Raw genomic sequence first — 21,599 nt, 5'->3', positions numbered from 1 at the left:
ATTGCTTTAGCGCTATGTTGTTTTTATGCTACGCTTTGACGGGTATTCTAACATTGTTTTGATTAGGGTCGTACTTTCAGCCATTTTTGTATTTTTGTGTGGCTTTCCTCTGGGTTCTGATGACCTCGCAGTTAGGAGTTACAGCGCCCTCTGTTGCATGCAAGTGCCAGTCAAAAGTATAGAGACACGTAGTCATTCAGGAGCATTGGCAAGTGTCTCAATACTTTTTGCAACTTTTTGCAACCTGCAATGTTTTTTGTCAACATAATATTGTCAACTTTCTTCAGGCTTGCAAAAGGTAGAACTTTGTTTTGGAGCTGTAAAAACATTTTGCTTATGTGGGGTTTATTATAAGTCTCAGTCAAAAGTATGGAGACACTTGCTTGTGCTACTGAATGGGTAAGTGTCTCGTTACTTTTGACTTGCTTACATGGGTTTAGTCAAAAGACACACTTACCCATTAGTAGTACGAGCAAGTGTCTCCATACTTTTGACTTTACCCCATGTAAGTCAAAAGTATAGAGACACTTACCCATTCAGTCCCATTTGCAAGTGTCTCCATACTTTTGACTAAACCCCATGTAAATCAAAAGAATGGAGACACTTACCCATTCAGTAGCATGCGCAAGTGTCTCCATATTTTTGACTGATACTCCAATTGTTTTTGTTAATTATGCATTATTTTCTGCCCTTCTACCATCTAGTCTAGATCTATACCTCTCATCCCCTACTCATATTGTTTTTATGATTATTTCTAGCATACAATCAGGGATTGCATTTTATTTTGGAGAAGTGTTTCATCTCCGTGACAAAGCTGTGTTAGAACAAGAACAAATACTGCAGTCTCACATTACAGTTATTCTTTACTTGAATAGTACACAAAATAATAGCTGTAAGTATTTTTTGGTCGTTTGTCAGATTCTGACAGAAGATGAGTACTCTTCAAAATAAAAGCTCCAGGCAAGTCAATACTTTTCATGCGGACGTTTGACACAATGAAGATGGTTTAAATTGCATGATTTCCCTTTTAGCATTTCCTGAGGGGAGACATAACCCTTGTGACATAATGACACAGCTCCCCAGGGCGTAGAGGCTGTTGGTTCAACTCCGGCTCTGAACTAAATCTGCACCAGCACCAAAGTCAGCATGCAGTACTGGAAGGGGGGGGGGGGTAACAGAGGATCCTAACAGCTGTGTGGAGTACAACAGTCATGAGATGTAACGCCAACAAAGCCGGCCATTGTTTCCATTTGCATACGCTCCTCCTTCTCTTCACCCCATGGAGTTTTCTTTTTTTAAAAAAAAACACATTCTTGACCCCCCGCCGCCCCCTCACATGCCGGTGTCCTCTGGCTAAACTACTTTTTAAAGCTGCAACACAATGCACAGCTTCTGAACACACACTGATTAACATTTTGTGTGTTAGCAATGATGTTAGCTCAATGCTAAGCAACGTAGTGTTGCGTATTAACTGTCTGTAAATATACACATCTTTATGCTGGTATATTTCCTTATTTTCAGTGAAGGAAGCCAAAGAAGGACACTCAAAAAGGGTGCAAATCTTCCCATTTTAGCATCTCTGTAGCTCAATGGAGATTTAACACTTTAAATCAAGATGTAATAAGAAGCACAGGAAATTACAATCTGACAAACATACAGTATACGCCTTTCACCTTGTGGAGTATGGCTTTAGAAAATAACATTTTTAATGGAAATTGCAGCTAAAAAGTGAAATCTGGATTGAATCTAGGTTTTCTAAGTCTGGTTTGACCTTTGCACATGTACGAATATCTACAATCATTTGTAGATGCTAAAATTGCTAGGATCATAGCATCAAAAGTTTAGAGACACTTTCTCCGGTTATCAAATCAAAAGTTTAGAGACACTTTCTCATTTGATAACATGAGAAAGCGTCTCTAAACCTTTGACAGCTATTGTAGCAGAAACAGCTAGGGTCACAGAATCAAAAGTTTAGAGACACTTTCTCATTTGGTAACATAAGAATCAAAAGTTTAGAGACACTTTCTCATTTGGTTAACATGATAAAGTGTCTCTAACCTTTGATTCTATGATCGTGGCTGTTTCAGCCCAATCAAAAGTTTAGAGACACTTTCTTATTTTATGACATGAGAAAGTGTCTCTAAGCTTTTGACAGCTATTGTAGCAGAAACAGCTAGGATCACAGAATCAAAAGTTTAGAGACACCTCTCATTGGATAACATGACAAAGTTGTCTGTACACGTTTGACCGGCGCTATATCGAGAGTAGATCTCCTTGGCAGAGGTAATAAACATGACTGATAATCTCCTAGTTGCAGAATTATTGGCTGAAGTTGCATCCTATTTGGCCCCTTTAACGACAAAAAAAAAAGTTCCACACAGACAAAGCCAGGCTTCCTGGCAGAGGTAATTCCAAATAAAAAGAGTGCATGACAGCATGGAGAGTGTCTCCCGGTGTATGAACTTCATCTTTGTCTGTTGTGTGTCTGTTGTGTGTGTCTGTTGTGTGTGTGTGCGTGCGTGTGTTAGATGTGATCCTCAATGGGGAAAACCAAGCGTGTTCCGCGGGTGAGCAGCTCCTGCTCACGAGAGTCCAGCTCACGCTCCAGCGCCTCCTCCGACGTGCTGACGCTCCGTTTTCCATTGGCTCCGCCGTCCGCCCCGGACACGCCGTTTGTGGTGATGGCACTATCTCCGAACGTGAAGGTCAGGTCGCCGTCGTTGCGGATCAGGTCGCAGTCCTGGTCTCTCATCTGCTCCTGGTTCTGAAAAGATGTTTATGTTATATATATATTTTTTTATTTCATTTAATTTTTTTAAACATTATCTATCTATCATGTTAGTCAAAGATCCTATATACCTCTCTGACGTTTTTAAGAACCTAGTGCAAAAACTCCATGCAAAGATCCTCTATAAGACAAGAGCTCTCTACTGTTTGAAGGACCATCTGCAAAAACACTAGTCAAAGATCTTTTACATGTAAAAACGCTAGTCAAAGATCCTCAATATGACAGAAGCTCTCAGATATTTTGAACGACAAACAGCACAACCGTTTGTCAAACCGTCAAAGATCCTCAATATGATAGGAGTTCTATTGTTTTATGAACCAAAAGTCAAAGATCCTTTAGTCAAAGATCCTCAATATGACAGGAGCTCTCTACTGTTTGAAGGACTATCTGCAAAAACACTAGTCAAAGATCCTTTACATGTAAAAATGCTAGTCAAAAGATCCTCTATATGACAAGAGCTCTCTACTGTTTGAAGGACTATCTGCAAAAACACTAGTCAAAGATCCTTTACATGTAAACACGCTAGTCAAAGATCCTTTACATGTAAACACGCTAGTCAAAGATTCTCAATATGACAGGAGCGCGCTACTGTTTGAAGGACCATCTGCAAAAACACTAGTCAAAGATCCTTTACATGTAAAAACGCTAGTCAAAGATCCTCAAGATGACAAGAGATCTCAGATATTTTGAACGACAAACAGCACAACCGTTTGTCAAACCGTCAAAGATCCTCAATATGATAGGAGTTCTATTGTTTTATGAACCAAAAGTCAAAGATCCTTTAGTCAAAGATCCTTTACATGTAAAAACGCTAGTCAAAAGATCCTCAATATGACAAGAGCTCTCTACTGTTTGAAGGATCATCTGCAAAAACACTAGTCAAAGATCCTTTACATCTAAACACGCTAGTCAAAGATCCTCAATATGACAGGAGCTCTCTACTGTTCGAAGGACCATCTGCAAAAACACTAGTCAAAGATCCTTTACATGTAAAAACGCGAGTCAAAAGAACCTCAATATGACAGGAGCTCTCTACTGTTTGAAGGACCATCTGCAAAAACACTAGTCAAAGATCCTTTACATGTAAAAACGCTAGTCAAAGATCCTCAATATGACAAGAGCTCTCAGATATTTTGAACGACAAACAGCACAACCGTTTGTCAAACCGTCAAAGATCCTCAATATGATAGGAGTTGTATTGTTTTATGAACCAAAAGTCAAAGATCCTTTAGTCAAAGATCCCTTACATGTAAAAACGCTAGTCAAAGATCCTCTATATGACAAGAGCTCTCTACTGTTTGAAGGACCATCTGCAAAAACACTAGTCAAAGATCCTTTAGATGCAAACATGCTAGTCAAAGATCCTCAATATGACAAGAGCTCTCTACTGTTTGAAGGACCATCTGCAAAAACACTAGTCAAAGATCCTTTACATGTAAAAACGCTAGTCAAAAGATCCTCAATATGACAAGAGCTCTCTACTGTTTGAAGGACCATCTGCAAAAACACTAGTCAAAGATCCTTTACATGTAAAAACGCTAGTCAAAGATCCTCAATATGATAGGAGTTCTATTGTTTTATGAACCAACGGCAAAAATACTAGTCCATCTCATTTGCATGATGACGTCAGATAATTTCATCTCCAAAAGGGGGCGCTGCAAAAATTATTTGGGGACCGAGCTCCCTGATGACCAACTGCAAAAACTCCCTAGATGTCTAAATGCTAATCAAAGATCCTCTATATCAGGGGTCCCCAACCGTCGGGCCGGGGACCTGTACCGGTAGTGGCACATTTGCTACTGGGTCGCACAGAAATAATAAATTCAAATATTACAAATTAAAATATTAAAAATATTAAAATAATAAATACACTTATTAACGACTCACTGTCTCCCATCACACCTAGATGGGACCATCTCTTCTCAACGAAACAAGCTCAGGCCTCCCACTGATTCAGTGACAGGAGCTTGTTGCTGTTTTAAGAACCTACATCAAAAACAATAGTCAAAGATCCTCTATATGATAGGAGCTCTTTGGCACTTCTTAGGATCTAATGCAAAAACACTAGTCAAAGAGCCTCTATATGACAGAAGTTCTCTATTTTCTTAAGGACCAACTGTAAAAACTCTGGTCAAAGATCTTCTATAAGACAGGAGCTCTCTGACACGTTTGAGTACCGGCAAGGGCCCTCTATTTGTAAAAACACTAGTCAAAGAACAAAGATATAACGGAAGCGCTTTGCTGTTTTAGGGAACCACATCAAAAACATCAAAGATCTTCTATATGACAGGAGTGTTCCTCTTTTGAGCATTTTCATTAGGTTCTTACTTAAAGTGCTCCATTCTGGTGAGAATGTGGGTAAAGGTGTTGATTTTAGCATCCTGCATGAAGCAGGAAGTGGCCTCAGAAGAAGAAATGAAGACAGAAAGCGACCTCGGCCAATGTGAGGCTTGGGGGAGGTCCGCTTGATGGAAGACGTACGGCCGGAGGCCACAGGAAAGCACATGCTGCTGGAGTAGCACAAGTACACTTCCTGTGCGACTGTGCTGTGAGAGCTTTCACGCGCTCATGGATGCACTGGCGATCAATAGGCTACACGTGGCTCCAGGGGGGTCGTGGGATTGGGGGCGATTGTGTAGTGTACGTAAGCAGTAGTGGTGTGTCGGTCATGAACGAACGGGTCAAAAGAACTAGTTCTTTTTTGTGAACGAGATGAAGGTCACCACGCCTAAAATACCCGTTCAGTCCGTTCAGTTCAGCAAATCCTTTTTTTTGGCTGGAGAATCAGTTCAGTTCGCTCTGGGGGTGGGTGTGGTTAGTTGACTGAAAGGCCGAGAGATTGAGCGACACTGTCGGTGACCTCGTTCATTCCGTTCACTAAAAAGAACCAGTTCTTTTGACCCATACGTTCATGACCGACACACCACTAGTCATCACGTGTTGTTGCGCTGTTGAGTCAAACAAACGTGAACATAAGTGAACGGACTGACTCGACACGGCTGACCGGGTCTATGCACAGGGGGAGATCACAGGCTAACGACCAATTGACTGAAATGAACGGATCTTTTTTACTGAATGAACCGGAATGATCCTCTTCACTGAAAGGGAGGGAAAAAGACACTCTAACTAGGGGGTCAAAGTCTTTTCCTAGTGTGTTCACCTGGTAGGCCTTGGGGGAGGTCAAACAGCTGGCCAGGGGTCCACAGCAGCCGGGCAGTGTGGACGTGAGTGGGGGGCCGCTGTGGGTCAAGATGGGCTTCAGGTAACTGGATGCAGTTTTAAGGACATCAGCAGACATTTTGGAATACTACATACTATACACCAAGCGTCTTAATTCGGCATTCCCAAAGTCCTTTAAACCTTTAACACGGGAGGTGTAGGCCACTTGCCGTGCTACCGTCGTACGTGTGTGTCGCCAAAATAGTCAGATGCAATCTGTACCTTGTATAAAAAGCCATCCAAACAACACGGCACAACAACGCACACGATGCACCATGTGGGTGTACACACACTATTCTCATTTCTCTCATTTATTTTCTCTTCCTAAGATTCCTTATGTTTTTATCATTTCTGCTGCATTATTTTTTCTTCTTGTAATATTATGACTTTATTCTCATAATATTTTGACTTTATTCCCAGAAAATTATACTCCGCCCCCCGGCCCCGGACTTAATTTTCCAAATAAATGACAACTTTATTAATCGTTTTGGTTGTTTCGACTATTGTTTCGATATTACGACTAATATTAATATTAAAACTAATATTTCAACTGTATGCTACTAAAATACTGTATAACTACAAGTTTAATCTGAGAAAATTGTACCTTTGTCTCCTTGTTAGAATACAACTTTTTGTCTTAATATTTTGACTTTATTTTGTAACATTCATTAGTTTTCTACCGCTTATCCTCACGAAGGTCACCGGCATGCTGGAGCCTATCCCAGCTGTCTTCGGGCGAGAGGCGGGGTACACCGTGGACTGGTGGCCAGCCAATCACAGGGCACATATAGACAAACAACCATTCACACTCACATTCATACCTATGGACAATTTGGAGTCGCTAATTAACCTAGCATGTTTTTGGAATGTGGGAGGAAACCGGAGTACCCGGAGAACACCCACGCATGCACAGGGAGAACATGCAAACTCCACACAGAGATCGAACTCGGGTCTCCTAGCTGTGAGGCCTGCGTGCTAACCACTCACCTCCGTGCAGCCCTATTTTGTAGCAATATGACTTTAAATCTGTTACCAAATTTTCAAAAACTTGCAACTTTATTTGTTGTTTTATTAGCTTTAAATAACATTACAAGGGATGTCCAACTTTCTTGCCGAAAAACCGATATTGTCCAACTCTCAATTACCGATACCAACCAATATCGCATTTTTATGCGGATGTCGAGCAGATAATTATCCCCAAATATTACCATTATAAAAAACTTTATTTAATATTTAAAGTGATAAAATTATATTATTTTTCCTCATAATGTATCATATTATTCTCAAAAAATTATGACTAAGATTACAATTTTTCTCTTAATATTTTTACTTTATTCTTGTAAAATTGCCGCTGATTTTTAAAAATTAATTTAAATATTTTTTTATTTAAATATATTTTTTTAAATATATATATTTTATTGAAATATTTTTGCTGTTGTTGTGGGTTTTTGTTTTTCTTATTAAATGATATTTTTAGAATGTGCTGTCTGCCACAAATGGCCACCGAGCCACACATTGGACACCCGTTTTATAGTATTGTCCCTTGACAAGATGTACCCGTGGGTGTACTCTGCAGTGTGCTGTGAGACGATAGTAGCATTGCGCTACTAAGCCAGTCTAGAATACAGTGAGCGTGTAGGAGTCCACACCAGACAAGAAAAGGATACTTGTGATCAAAGGTGTACCACATCCTGAAGAGCCAAGCGCTCTCCTGTTTGGTTTTACTGGGGCCTTCAGCCTGGGAGACGTCCTGCACAATAAAAATCAGTTGCATTATGGGTAATGTAGGAGCTCACATTTGGCAAAAGGAAACATGCAAAGTTACAGGTTACTTAATGGGCTCATTGTATGTAGTTAAGATTGTCTCAAGACATGCCCATTATTACCTTAAACACATGTAATATCCTATCATTATAATATAAATGTATATATTTATTACAAGATAGATAAGAATCCTTGCCTGCCCATCAATTCATAAATAATGTATTATTATAGCTCATGTATGGATTACATTTACATACATCTTCCATTCTTTGTTGTTTTTACATATTACCACAGTCTTCTGGTCCATTTGCTCATTTCTTTCTGGTTTTCTTCCTTAATATCTTTAAAACCAGCATGAAGTTGCTAACCAGACCCTTCCAAATAAACAAACAATAAATCATTCTGAAAGAGCTGAAACTTGCTGAAACACTGCTCGTCTGTCTTCTATTTCTCTTTTTGACAGGCGGAACGTTCTGTGCGTCTTCTTCCTGCTGACGCGGCATGTGCATGTTCCGTTTGTACAAGTTCCACCTGCAGGGAAAAAAAAAAACCACCCTCACCCCTTGAAGGACCTGGAAGGTGTCTGCAGACGGCTGCGGGTCCTGATCGGGGTCCACTCCCACCCTGCAATATGGGACAGACACAGTCATGGTCCCATGTGGTCTCGTGGTGGACAACCAGGCTCTAAAAGTGGCTGCTATTCCCGATGGGGTATCGAACAATGCGACTGTGTGTTCTGATGAACGTGATTCATATTTTGCTTGCATGGCAACCCTTTAGAATGTGTCCACAAGCCGCAGCTTCCTGTTTCGATAAGACAAGACGTTGCAGTGTCGCAGAAATGCCGCTTTCAAGCAGATAGCAGATAGAAGCGATATTGCAGCATCACTGGAAATTACACGCAATACTCCTTCATCCAGGCAATACCCATAAAAGGCCACTAGGGGATAGTATCGCTCTGCAAACCCCTTCCCGCATTTTGTTTTATTGCAGCTTGATTTACTTGCATTAAAATGTTAAACTCCCTTTTTGGCAATTGTGATAAAGAATGCTAAAATGTTACTTTATTGATAAATGAAATATGTTAAATTATGATATTGATAAATGAAAAAATCAGTTTTTGATCTAAATACAAGTTTTAACATTAGAGCCCTGTCGACACTAAATAACATCCCTACAGTCACCTTTACACTCCTATTACCCAAGATAGTAGAGAAAATAAGACAAAGTATAAGACGTAAATAAGACTGGTGTTTGTGTGTTTGTTCGGGAGGGGGGGGGGTTGTCAGACAGGAAGTGACGTTGGGGGTTCAGAGTTGCGTTACGGCCACAACAGTAGCAAGACGTAAGGGATTGTTGTGCCTGTTGTGAGAACATTGAAAGCTGCAATGAAAGCCTGCTGTTCCCCCGATCAACTCTGGTGCTTGTGCGTCTCACGCTAAATTACAGTAACATTACTGACATGTTGACATGCATGTTCTCCCCGTGCATGCGTGGGTTTTCTCCGGGTACTCCGGTTTCCTCCCACATTCCAAAAACATGCTAGGTTAATTGGCGACTCCAAATTGTCCATAGGTATGAATGTGAGTGTGAATGGTTGTTTGTCTATATGTGCCCTGTGATTGGCTGGCCACCAGTCCAGGGTGTACCCCGCCTCTCGCCCAAAGACAGCTGGTATAGGCTCCAGCACCCCCGCGACCCTCGTGAGGAAAAAGCGGTAGAAAATGAATGAATGAATGTATGTATGCATGTCATGATTTTAAAATGATTTTATATTTTCTGGTCTGATTTTACCCTTCTTTCTGGAAAGCATTTTCAATGACCTTGTTTACAAACTGTGCTCTACTAGAAAGAACCTTGCCTTGCCTTGACACCTCGTTTGAATGTGTCTTCTGAATGCCTTATATTTGTATTTTACTTCATTTAGCCATTTTTATGCGGGAAAATGTTTCATTTATTAAATATGTATGGTTTTCTTAAATATGCATATTTGTGGACTCTTTGGGGTCTGTTAGGTCCTATTCAACCATGAAACGGCCTGATTCATTAAAGTGATAGAGTGAAGTTGCAAAATTCAAAGGGACGACTGTATTGGGTAATAAGAATGTAAAGGTGACTATAGGGGTTTTATTTCAGGTCCAGAGGGCTCTAATGTTAAAAGCGTAATTAGAAGGTCATAAACAAGTTTTCTGTGCCTTATGTGTCATATTTTCTCTTATTATGTCAACTATATTGGGTAATGGGAGTGTACGGGTGACCATAGGGGTGTTATTTCATGTCTAGGGGCTCTAATATTGTTACAAAGTGTAATTACAAGGTTGTAAACAGTTTCTGTGCCTTATACAGTATGTCATATTTTCTCTTATGTCTACTATATTGGGCAATTGGAGCGTAAGCATGACTATAGGAGTGTAATTTCAGATCAAGAGGGCAGTAATAATGTTAAAAACATATTTAGAAGGTCGGAAACAAGTTGTCAGTGTCTTATGTCAGATTTTCTCTTATTATGTCTACTATATTGGGTAATAGGAGTGGAAGGTTAACTATAGGGGTGTTACTTCAGGTCTCGAGGGCTCTAATATTGTTTAAAAGCGTATTCAGAAGGTCACAAACATGTTTTATGTGCCTTATGTCATATTTTCTCTTATGTCTACTATATTGGGTAATTGGAGTGTAAGCGCGACTAAAGGAGTGTTATTTCAGATCTAGAGGGCGGTAATAATGTTAAAAGCATATTTAGAAGGTCGGAAACAAGTTTTCAGTGCCTTATGTCATATTTTCTCTTATTATGTCAACTATATTGGGTAAAGGGAGTGTAAGGGAAACTATAGGGGTGTTATTTCATGTCTAGGGGCTCTAACAATGTTACAAAGTGTAATTAGAAGGTTGTAAACAGTTTCTGTGCCTTATACGGTATGTCATATTTTCTCTAAAGGACTAAAGAAGTGTTATTTCAGATCAAGAGGGCGGTAATAATGTTAAAAATATATTTAGAAGGTCGGAAACAAGTTGTCAGTGCCTTATGTCATATTTTCTCTTATTATGTCTACTATATTGAGTAATAGGAGTGGATGGTTAACTATAGGGGTATTACTTCATGTCTCAAGGGCTCTAATAATGTTTAAAAGCGTATTCAGAAGGTCACAAACATGTTTTCTGTGCCTTATACGTCATATTGTCTCTTATTATGTCTACTACATTGGGTAATAGAAGTGTAAGGGTGACTACAGAAGTGTTATTTCATGTCTGGGGGGGCAGTAATAATTTTAAAATGTAAAAGTTGGAAAACCGATTTCATGCTGTAACTACCAAAGTATTCCAGTTATGAATAAAGAATCCTACTTGGTGGAAATTCATTTATCATGGTCGGGTCTGTAACCAATTATCTGCCATAAACTAGGAATTACTGCAATTCTATTTGCTTGATTTCCCAATGGGGGGGAGTTGTGTTCTAAAATAAGAATTACTTGTTTAACTCACCCAACAAAAAACATGTATAAATGTCCCCGCCAGCACGCAGGGATTAAAATAAACAAGTGCTCATATCAAAAAAGGACACTTTTAATTCACATATAACCCACAGAGCCATTTTTGGAAGTGTGGCCTTCCATGAACAACCAACAGTAGGAAATGCATGCCTTGGCTTTGTTGTTGAGGGGTTTCCATGACAACCAGCCAATAAATATCACTTTGGAATGAAAGAGCTCTTGAGTGGGGAGCGGGATAACTTTTCTAAATTCTTCACTAAAATGACTTGAGATGAAGATGAATAAATTAGCTACAGTATCTCTCATTTTTGGTGGAGAACTGGTACGATTGTGGATTCCTTCTTCAACCTCCTGGACAAGAGGATCATTTATCATGTTCTTATAAACATCATTATGCACATGAACACTCACACACACATGATCTTTGTGTGGAGAATCTTAGAAGCCGGAGAAACAAAAGAGACAAGCGTAGGGGGCCTCCGATAGGGAAAGTGCACACACACACACACACACACACTTATATAAGAGGGAGTTCCACTGACTTCCGCTGATCCACTCATCCTGACCCCCTCCTCCCTCCACGTGATGATTCTTCACAGCCTACTTTGTCTTCAGACATGCAACCTTCAACATGGAGGAAACGTCTTCTTCCTCTTTGGCAGCTAACACACAGCATGCTGACCTCCAAACTATGCATCTAGTAAAGGCTGCAGTGTATACTCAAAGAATACCGCATAAAAAAGCCTTGTCCACACCCACACCACGATAAAACACACAACCAGAAGATACCAGAAACTTAACCCCTCCAGACAGACACAGAAGCTTCACCATCACCAAGAAAGTCCAACCACCACTTCCTGTACTAGTACATTCCCGTACAGCACCTGATGTACTCCCACTTTCCGTGTCGGCGCCGTTGCTCCCGTCTGCCCTTGGCTCTGCCACAGCATAAAGACACATTCAACATACTGTACACTGACTACTCTAAAAGTACAGTATATTCCCTATCCTGGGTCGCTGGTGGTCTTATTTGATCCTTTTGATTCTTCTACCATGCAAGGTGACGGCTGTCATTCATTACCTGCCAGGGAGCCTTGGCATGAATGAAGCATCATGTCTTTATTACGAGTGCAGTCGTGGCTGGGTTTGGACTTTTGAATGATTTTGAATCATTGATGAAGTCGCATATTAGTCAAACTTCAGATTTCATACGTGGCAGCTTTTGCATGATTCAGTTTTTGTTTTCTTATGCCCAGGTTTTGTATGATTCAGTTTTCTTAAACATATTTTGCTGACGTGTTTCCTTGGTTTTTGTATGCATCGGTTTTTGCATGATTTAGTTTTAGTCAAAGATTTTGTGTCAGATTTCATACGCCCCATTTTCACTACAATATATCTCAGTTTTCATATGTCCCAGTTTTTGTATGAGTAGAAAATTTTCACTAAAATCCTACCTCGGTTGGCATATGATTTAGGGTTTCAACTACAATTTCTGTTACATTTTGCCTTGGTTTGAGTACACCCTAGTTTTTGTATGATTCAGTTTTCTTAAACATATTTTGCTGACGTGTTTCATTGTTTTTTGTATGCATCAGTTTTTGCATTATTTAGTTTCCATACGCCCCATTTTTTGTCATTTTCACTACAATATATCTCAGTTTTCATATGTCCCAGTTTTTGTATGAGTAGAAAATTTTCACTAAAATCCTACCTCGGTTGGCATATAATTTAGGGTTTCAACTACAATTTCTGCTACATTTTGCCTTGGTTTGAGTACACCCTAGTTTTTGTATGATTCAGTTTTCATTAAAGGCCCTTGCTAAAAATTTTCCTCGGTGTCCACATGCAGCAGCTTTCACCTGATTCGGTTTTATTCAAAATTTTTCACAAAACATTTCCCTGAGTTTTGATGATTCAACTTTCATCAAAAATGCCTGCTAAAATTTTGCCTCGGTTTTTGTAATTCACTTTTTTGGTGGAAAATATTTTCATCCCACTTGTTGATATGATTTGGGTTTCATCTAAAATATGCAAAACTTTGCCTCGGATTTGGTATGGCTCAGTTTTTGTATGATACAGTTTTCTTAAAAACATGTTTCCATGTTTTCGTATGCCCCCGTTTTTGTGTGAGGAGAATTTTTTTTACTAACATCATGCCTTAGTTGGCATATGATTTGGATTTCAATGAAGCCTTCTGGTCAATTTTGCCTTGGTTTGAGTACAGCCCAGTTTTTGTTTGAGTCTGTTTTCTTTTTTGAAACATTTTTGCTGTAATGTTGCCTCGGCTTTTGTATGCACCGGTTTTTACATGTTTTGTTTTTCATCAAAAATTTTGACTCACATTTCATGCACCCCATTTTTTGCATGATTCTGTGTTTCATCAAAATTTGATGAACGTCTCGGTTTTCATATGTCCCAGTTTTTGTATCATTCAGTTCCCATCCAAACCTTTCTTTCAATTTTTCAATGGTTTTTGTATGAAAACCAAATAATATGGTAACCAATGAAAGTTTTGCCTTGGTTTGAGTACACCCCAGTTTTTGTATGATTAAGTCTTCATTAAAAATGAAAATATTAAATATTTCCTCGGTTATACATGTGCCCAGTTTTTACAGGTTTTGGCAAAAATGGGCTGTTCTTTTGATTTTGTAGACCCCGGTTTTTGGAGGATTCCGTTTTCATTAAAAATGTCCTGAAAACGTTTGCCTTGGTTTTCCGTATGCCCCAGTTTTCTTTGTCTGAAAGAACTTTGGTTCCACATTGCACGTAACAAACGTATTTGCCCTGTACCGTATTGTAGCCGCTCCAAAAATACACATACAGGGATTGAATAAAAATGGCAAACAGGAACTCCCTGGTGGAGGTAATTAGCACAGATGCAACCTAATATCGTGTGTGACGGATGGACATCTCGGACTGGGTGCTATGCTCAAGCTGATTTCATCAGGAAAATCAGGTGGCGACCATCATGCAGAAACACAACTTGGACGGAGAAACAAGACACTAGCAGGGCAAATTACGTCCGCATGCTCTTGTTACCATGGCAACGAGTTCACTAAGAGGAGATTTTGCCAGTGCCACACAGAACACAATAGTTTCTCCTCGGGCTGGGGCGGCATTAGTCATACTAAACAGAGCGCGTACACACACACACATATAATCGGCTTTATGGCAGCAAATAAAAGCCCTCCGATGTGTGTGTGTGTGTGTGTGTGTGTGTGGTAGTAACAAGAAGAGGTTGGAAGCAAAACACTACATGAGTAATCTGTTACTGCGCTTTTAGCAGCAGCTAGATTTGTCTTAAAAGTTCTAAAAACGAGGGGAACAGCGTGGGAATGAGATGCAGAGAATTGCCTGGAATATGCTGGAATTCTGGCAGAGCTCTCTGGCCCCCTCTCTTGGACGACCAATCAGATGGCCTCACTTCATTGGGTGGAACAAATATTTAAAAAGGGGGTATCCAATGTTGGCCCGGGGGCCATTTGGGGCACATAGCTGCCTTTTGATTGGTCTATATTCTAAAAATCTAATTTAACGAGAAAAAAAAGCAAAACTAGAAAAAACTTAAAAAAAAGCAAAAACTAGACAGATAAATTTACAAAAATAAAGTCTAAATATTCAAGAAAAAAAGGTCAATCTAATGAGAAAACATTGTCATTTACAAAAATTAAAATTGCATCAGTTTAGTAGCATTGATATATTAAAGAAAAAAAGACAAAGTCGGAATATTATGGAAAACAAATTAAGTTGTAATTCTTGGCAAAAAAAAATTCATGTTGTTACGAAAATAAAAAGTCAAAATATAAAGTCAAGAAGAACAAATTTAACCAATTAATTTGATGAAAATACAGCCAAAATATTAAAAGAAAAAAGAAGGCACAATTGTATGAGAACTAACTAATAATATTGTCAAAATTGTAATATTAAAGAATTTTTTTTTTTTTAATTTGGTCACATTACAGGAAAAGACCTAATCATGAAAAAAAACTTACATGAAGAAGGTTTAAATAGTATAATAAAAAACAAACAACAGTAAAAATTTAAATAAAAATGCTGTAAATTTATGAGAATACAGTGAAAACATTAAAGGATACCTCTTGTGTTTTTTCCCACTTTTCTGCCCTATAAAGTAGGTATGTCAGTTAAAGGTAATAGTTAAAAGATGCCAAAGTTTCAGATATTGAGGTTTGTGCATTTGGAAGTGAGCCCTAAAAGAAGTTTGGGATGGCTCAAAACACTCGGTTTCAGAGGGCGTTAAAAAACTGTTCCTTGGTGATGTCACAACGGAGCTGACTTCTTTATATGGGCGTGGCTGTAAGCCAGATACACCCTCTGCCTTCCCCCAAGCTCTAATTCTCCGTTTACGAGGCAACCTCAGGCAGAAGTTATTGGAGCAAGAAAAAAATATTTTCATCTGTCAACGCCATTTCACACAGGACTGTTTTTGTGAACTGTCGGACAAACTGTCAGACACGTCCGATGGTTGGACGATGGTGGAGAGAACCACAGTGTCCAATACCGATGTTGTGCCAAGATTGTCTGCAGTTCGTAAACATGGAGCCCTCACGTCCGGCTTCTGAGCTCCATGGCACCAGCGGTGCCTCTGACAAAGTGTGTCCGACAATGAGTGCTCCTCCTCAGGCAGGCGAGGTTGGAGGAGCACCAGCGATGCCTACACTTTATCAATTCATACACGGTAAGCCAGGGGTCTCCAGCCAGTAGATCATGAGCTGCCAGTGGCTCCTAAACTTTTAAATTAGCTCTCCAAAAACTTTATTCGTTTATTATCAACTCCTATACCCACTAGAAGTGGAAAGTGGGGTTCGTTCATAATTGGGAAGCACTTTCGGCGTGTGACCAATCACAGTGGAATGGGCGTGCCCGAAGGGGGGCCGTGGGTGGAATAAAGTAAAACAGACCGTTTTGGCGGGAAGTACAAATTCAAGGAAATACAGCTGGAATAGGTGCAGATTCTGGAAGATCTAGAAAGTTCCTAGGTTATTGTGTGTAGCTGCTCTATAGGAGTCCACAACTCAATACAAAAGTCCAAGGTATGGAGTAGTATCGATATACCGGAAGTCCCGTCATGACTGTTGTTTATGATCAAGTCAATACTTTCAACATCACTTTCTCATGCACTCCCGATCATAATCAAAGAAATGTGTGTGACTACTTTCATGACTCAAATCATCGCAGAGATGTCACCTGATGTGCAGCCAAGACAACATGGGGGTGGTCCCTCCTCCAAAGACCCAGACGGTGAAGAAGACGATTAGCAGCGTAGTGGTGAAGATCATCTGGCGGGCGTAGGTGGCCGTGTCACGGATGGCCAGGGCGAAGGCCATGGCGCCACGCAGACCTGCGAGGGAGGATCACATGCTCACATGAAGATCACAAGAAAAGGAAGAATGAAGCGTACCGGCAAACATCATCATATGCTGGAAGTTCCCCTTGATCTTGTGTCTGCGGCCCAAGTTGAGCAGGAAGGAGAGTGGGTAGATGTTGAAGGCTCGGCCGATGAAGATGGCGATCTGGCAGGTGGCTGGTTAAGACGTTTTTTTTCAACAATATGACAACAATATGACAACAATATGACAACAATATGACAACAATATGACAACAATATGACAACAATATGACAACAATATGACGCGAGGAGCACCTGAAAGGATACAAAAGCCCCCGTGATGAAGATGGGGCTGAAGACGTGGTTCTGGAAGGTGAACAGAGCCAAGCCCATGTAGGAGAAGATGAAGTTCTCAGCCAGGAAGTGAAGGACCTCGAAGAGCTGACACAACATTAGGTACACCTTTACTCATACAATCATGTATCATGTGAAAATAAAAATAAAAATAAAAATAAAAATAAAAATAAAAATAAAAATAAAAATAAAAATAAAAATAAAAATAAAAATAAAAATAAAAATAAAAATAAAAATATCTATTTGCAACACACAAACATCCCTTTGGAATATTTTGATGACCACTGGTTGAAATATAATATAATATTGTGATATATAGTAAAAGGATAAAGAATATTAAGATTTTCTCTGAGTATTCCGGTTACCTCCCACATTCCAAAAACATGCTAAGTTAATTGACGACTCCAAATTGTCCATAGGTATGAATGTGAGTGTGAATGGTTGTTTGTCTGTATGTGCCCTGTGATTGGCTGGCCACCAGTCCGGGGTGTACCCCGCCTCTCACCCGAAGACAGCTGGAATAGGCTCCAGCACCCCCGCGACCCTCGTGAGGATAAGCGGCAGAAAATGAATGACTGAAGATTGTATTTGATGCATGAAATCTGATTTTTGACATAAATGTAATCATAAAGGACGGTTTACGGTCATTGGTTAGATTCAGTAGGTGTTCCAAATGCTGTGGCCATGAAGAAACCACCAAGTCAAGAGAAACGTCATCTAAAATGTCAGACTATGTAAACGTGTGTTGTTGTCTAACTCTAATCTATAGACTGAACTCCACACAGGCGGTGTCCTCAGACAGTGCCGATTAAGGTCACAGCAGGCAGATCGTTGGACCATCTGGCAGCGGGGTGTTTGTCAATGATGGGGGTAGGGTGGGTGGATACAGAGCCGCCAACGTGCAGCCTTGAGAGGGCGTTACCTGCTTGGTGCGCTTGGTGGACTCCTCGGAGAGGTTGTTGTAGGTGTAGTGGGCCTGGGTGATGCCGCAGAAGAGCACGGCCACCACGCCTGCACCGGAACGCACGTGTCAGGGAAGCACAGCATCATATGGTACATCGACTGGCTATTTTTAATCACCCCATTCTCCAAGCTCACCCGTGAATCCGCAGGCCTCGGCCAGCAGGAAGGTGCTCCAGGACATGAGGAAAAAGAGGGCGGTCTCCAGCAGGGGGAAGCAGTGCAGCTTGGTGAACTTGGTGACGTGGGAGCAGACGGGTTCAGGAGCATCACTCGTTTAGGACTTATCTGAGGGATTTAACATACACTACCACAATACTCATACTCAATACTACAATACAACAATACTCATTTTATGGGTCTGAAAGGATATGAGAGCGGTCACCACCCCCGTGGCGGCGCCCATCATAAAGGAGCCGCTGAAAATCCCCAGGAAGACGCCCACCGACTTGAAAAAGGCCGAGGCGTCAAACATGTGCGTGTTGGCGCCTCGGGGCTGGTAGGCCACAATGGAGCTGAAATACAGAAATTATTCTTTTTAAATGACAGCCAAGTTTTTTTTTAAACTGGAGAGAAATGGTTTGATATTGTTTTTAATACGTCAAAACAATATATAACACGTTTTTCATTGAGTCCTACACTGTAATATGGATTCAATGTGCTTCACATGCAATAAATATTGCACACTCTCGCCAGAAGAGGGAGGCAGAGGGCTTCAAATTTGTCTAATACCAATAGGACTCATTAAATAATAGGAATAATAATAATAATAATTTCAACACTACTACTACTACTTCCAGTTAAAATGCCGCTTAATCTCACTGGGGCCGTGGGTATGCTGGAGCCTATCCCAGCTGTCTTTGGGCGAGAGGCGGGGTAGAGTCTGGACTGCTACAAAACCCAATTATAAAAAAATGATTTATATATTTTGTGTTATATTATCTTTTATACATTTTTTGGGTGGCTGTTTAAATCTTTGCATCAAGGGCAAAAGGGAGCATAAACAAAAGCATAAGTAAATGTCAAAGAGTCTTACGATGACAACACGATGGCCACGGCGTCGTTCATGACGCTCTCTCCAAACAGCAGCGCGTAGAGGTCACCATCGGCGTGCAGCTCGTTAAAGATGGCCAACACTGTGACTAAAGTCATTTAAACAACAAAGAAATAAAGCTTAACACACCATGCAAAAAAAACAAAAAAAAAACAATGGCGTGCATGGGGGGGGGTCCTTGCCTGGGTCAGTGGCAGAGATGATTGCGCCAAAGAAAAGACAGTCGGTGTAGTAGAACTTGTTGCTCAGCTGGCCCACCACTTGCATCAGTTTGACCACGCCGTACATCAAATTCCTGCAGAAGAATACACGCCAACAGCAGGAGTCAAACACGGGCTCACTATTTGGCAAGCGGGAGGCGGTTGTAAACTAGTGACTTGTAGCTCTTTATTAAGCGTGAACTAAATGGTGGATACAAACACTTTTGTCCTCCCCAAAGTAGAGGCTCACCCAATCACGAAACACGAGATGGCGGTGCCGAGGAATGCGTAGGTCAGAATGGAGCCCAGATTCCGGAAGAAGTGTTTCTAAAATGAGATACATTGAACACAATTCACTTTATGTCAAAAAGGAATTTCAACAAAAATGCTTGAAGAATAAAGTCGTCAATTTGAAGATAACTGACATAGAAAATGGATGAATGAATGGAATTTACGAAAAAAAAAGAGAATCCAAGAGAATAATATTAGGTGTCAGGCTGCACGGTGAACGAGTGGTTAGCGCGCAGACCTCACAGCTAGGAGAGCGAGAGAGAGAGCTCAATCCCACCCTCTGCTATCTCTGTGTGGAGTTTGCATGTTCTCCCCGTGCATGCGTGGGTTTTCTCCGGGTACTCCGGTTTCCTCCCACATTCCAAAAACATGCTAGGTTAATTGGCCACTCCAAATTGTCCATAGGTATGAATGTGAGTGTGAATGGTCGTTTGTCTATATGTGCCCTGTGATTGGCTGGCGACCAGTCCAGGGTGTACCCCGCCTCTCGCCCGAAGACAGCTGGGATAGGCTCCAGCACCCCCGCGACCCCCGCAAGGATAAGCGGTAGAAAATGAATGAATGAATGAATATTAGGTGTCTGAGGGCAAATAGAGCATAGCCCTTCAGTGAGTCTTAGGCAAGCTTTTATTTATAGCGTGGCAGCAAAACAGATTAGCATGTCTAGCCCATTTAGCATGTAAGACCAAAGGTAAGTAAGGTAAGTACCCCCTTTTCATAGTCTGCACAATGACTTCTTTGGAGCTTTTTTATGCTAAAACAGGCTGATCATTAAGAAAGACATCAGTTATATATATTTGTGGTTATTTGTTTAATTTTGGAAGTATTTTTATGGAAGTTTTTTATTTTTAATTTTTTTTCTTCCCCCAGTTTTCATGTTGTGTATGCGGCCTGCTTTGGCTCGGGTATCCATTCGGCATTCCTCCTTAACGCTGAGCTGACCAAAGGTGGCCCGATTTGTCGCCCAGCCACTCTTTTTAATGCACTACACATGCACAGGCATACAAACGGGAGAGGGGGGGATTTTTAATAAATAAATAAAATAAAAATAAAATAAACACACATAAAAGCATAGTGTAAGCGCAATGCTTATTTTAATGCACAACACAAATGCAGGAAGAAACATGGGAAAGGGGACAAAATGAGAACTAGGATTGGAGTGGAGGGGCGATGTACGGCACCTTGCCTGGGTTTTGGCTGTGGGGTGAGGGAGTGTGTGCCGGGGGTGCTCGGGACAGACACAATTTTTGTATTTATTTTATGATCAATTCGTTAATTAGCATTTAAAAAATTTTTTACTTTACTTAACGCATTTACGCAACTTAATTTACCCTTTCTTATTATATCTATACATGTTTTTTGGGTGGGGGTTTTCTCTTTTTTCTCACCAATATAGCACAATTATAATATATAGCACTATTATCGTATTACCACTTTTTTTTTCCCCTCTCTTCTTGAAAGACATCAGTTTTCATCCATTCATTCATTTTCTACTGCTTATCCTCACTAGGGTGGAAGCATGCTGGAGCCTATCCCAGCTGTCTTTGTGCAAGAGGCGGGGTACACCCTGGACTGGTACATCAGTTTTATGGTTTAAAAAGAATGTATTCAAATACTACTCCGCATTTGGTTCCATTTATTCAATTATATAAAAACAAATGTGAGCAAATACAGCATTTATTATTGGTTTCAAATCTACACTTCCTATGCTTAACAGCATAGCCAGAAACAGAGCCTTCTCCATCGCTGCCCCCACCCTCTGGAACTCTTTGCCCCATTCCCTACGTGCTTTCCCCGACCTTCCCAGTTTCAAAAAACAACTAAAAACCCACCTCTTTAAATCTGTTTTTAATGTCTAATTTTTTATACCTGAGTGCTGTTCCCCGCCCCGCTTTTACTCATGTTTTAACTGTGTATTAACGAATGAATGTTGTATTTTCATGTATCTTTTACTCTGTTTACTTGCTTTTATTCAACTCCATTCTTCTGTAAAGTGTCTGAGTATTTTGAAAAGCGCTATACAAATAAAATGTATTATTATTATCCGGAACCTGGCTTCATCAAAACGCACTGTCCGCAGCTCTAAACAGTTCCAGTTCCAATATTTACAGGCAAGACAGAGAGGGACCAAGAC

General features: G+C 40.4%; 1 protein-coding gene across 2 annotated transcripts in view; it reads right to left on the bottom strand.

The window, feature by feature from the left end:
- Nucleotides 1–765: 765 nt before the first annotated feature.
- Nucleotides 766–21,599, bottom strand: part of slc9a7 (solute carrier family 9 member 7) — a 39,802-nt gene continuing 18,968 nt past the window's right edge. For both annotated transcript variants that reach the window (XM_058074146.1, XM_058074145.1), the window contains 13 exons: nt 19,425–19,501; nt 19,157–19,269; nt 18,957–19,062; nt 18,289–18,435; nt 18,059–18,159; nt 17,883–17,971; nt 16,934–17,047; nt 16,679–16,790; nt 16,465–16,618; nt 8,332–8,395; nt 7,675–7,757; nt 5,949–6,054; nt 766–2,764 (listed from right to left, as the gene is read on the bottom strand). In XM_058074146.1, the coding sequence (XP_057930129.1) occupies nt 2,525–2,764; nt 5,949–6,054; nt 7,675–7,757; nt 8,332–8,395; nt 16,465–16,618; nt 16,679–16,790; nt 16,934–17,047; nt 17,883–17,971; nt 18,059–18,159; nt 18,289–18,435; nt 18,957–19,062; nt 19,157–19,269; nt 19,425–19,501 (1,506 nt within the window). In that variant the 3' untranslated portion in view covers nt 766–2,524. The remainder of the gene's footprint in view (nt 2,765–5,948; nt 6,055–7,674; nt 7,758–8,331; nt 8,396–16,464; nt 16,619–16,678; nt 16,791–16,933; nt 17,048–17,882; nt 17,972–18,058; nt 18,160–18,288; nt 18,436–18,956; nt 19,063–19,156; nt 19,270–19,424; nt 19,502–21,599) is intronic.

The sequence above is a fragment of the Doryrhamphus excisus genome, chromosome 5 (assembly GCF_030265055.1).
Source record: "Doryrhamphus excisus isolate RoL2022-K1 chromosome 5, RoL_Dexc_1.0, whole genome shotgun sequence".
In the NCBI taxonomy this organism is placed as follows: Eukaryota; Metazoa; Chordata; class Actinopteri; order Syngnathiformes; family Syngnathidae; genus Doryrhamphus; species Doryrhamphus excisus.
This window is presented reverse-complemented; position numbering and strand designations above follow the sequence as displayed.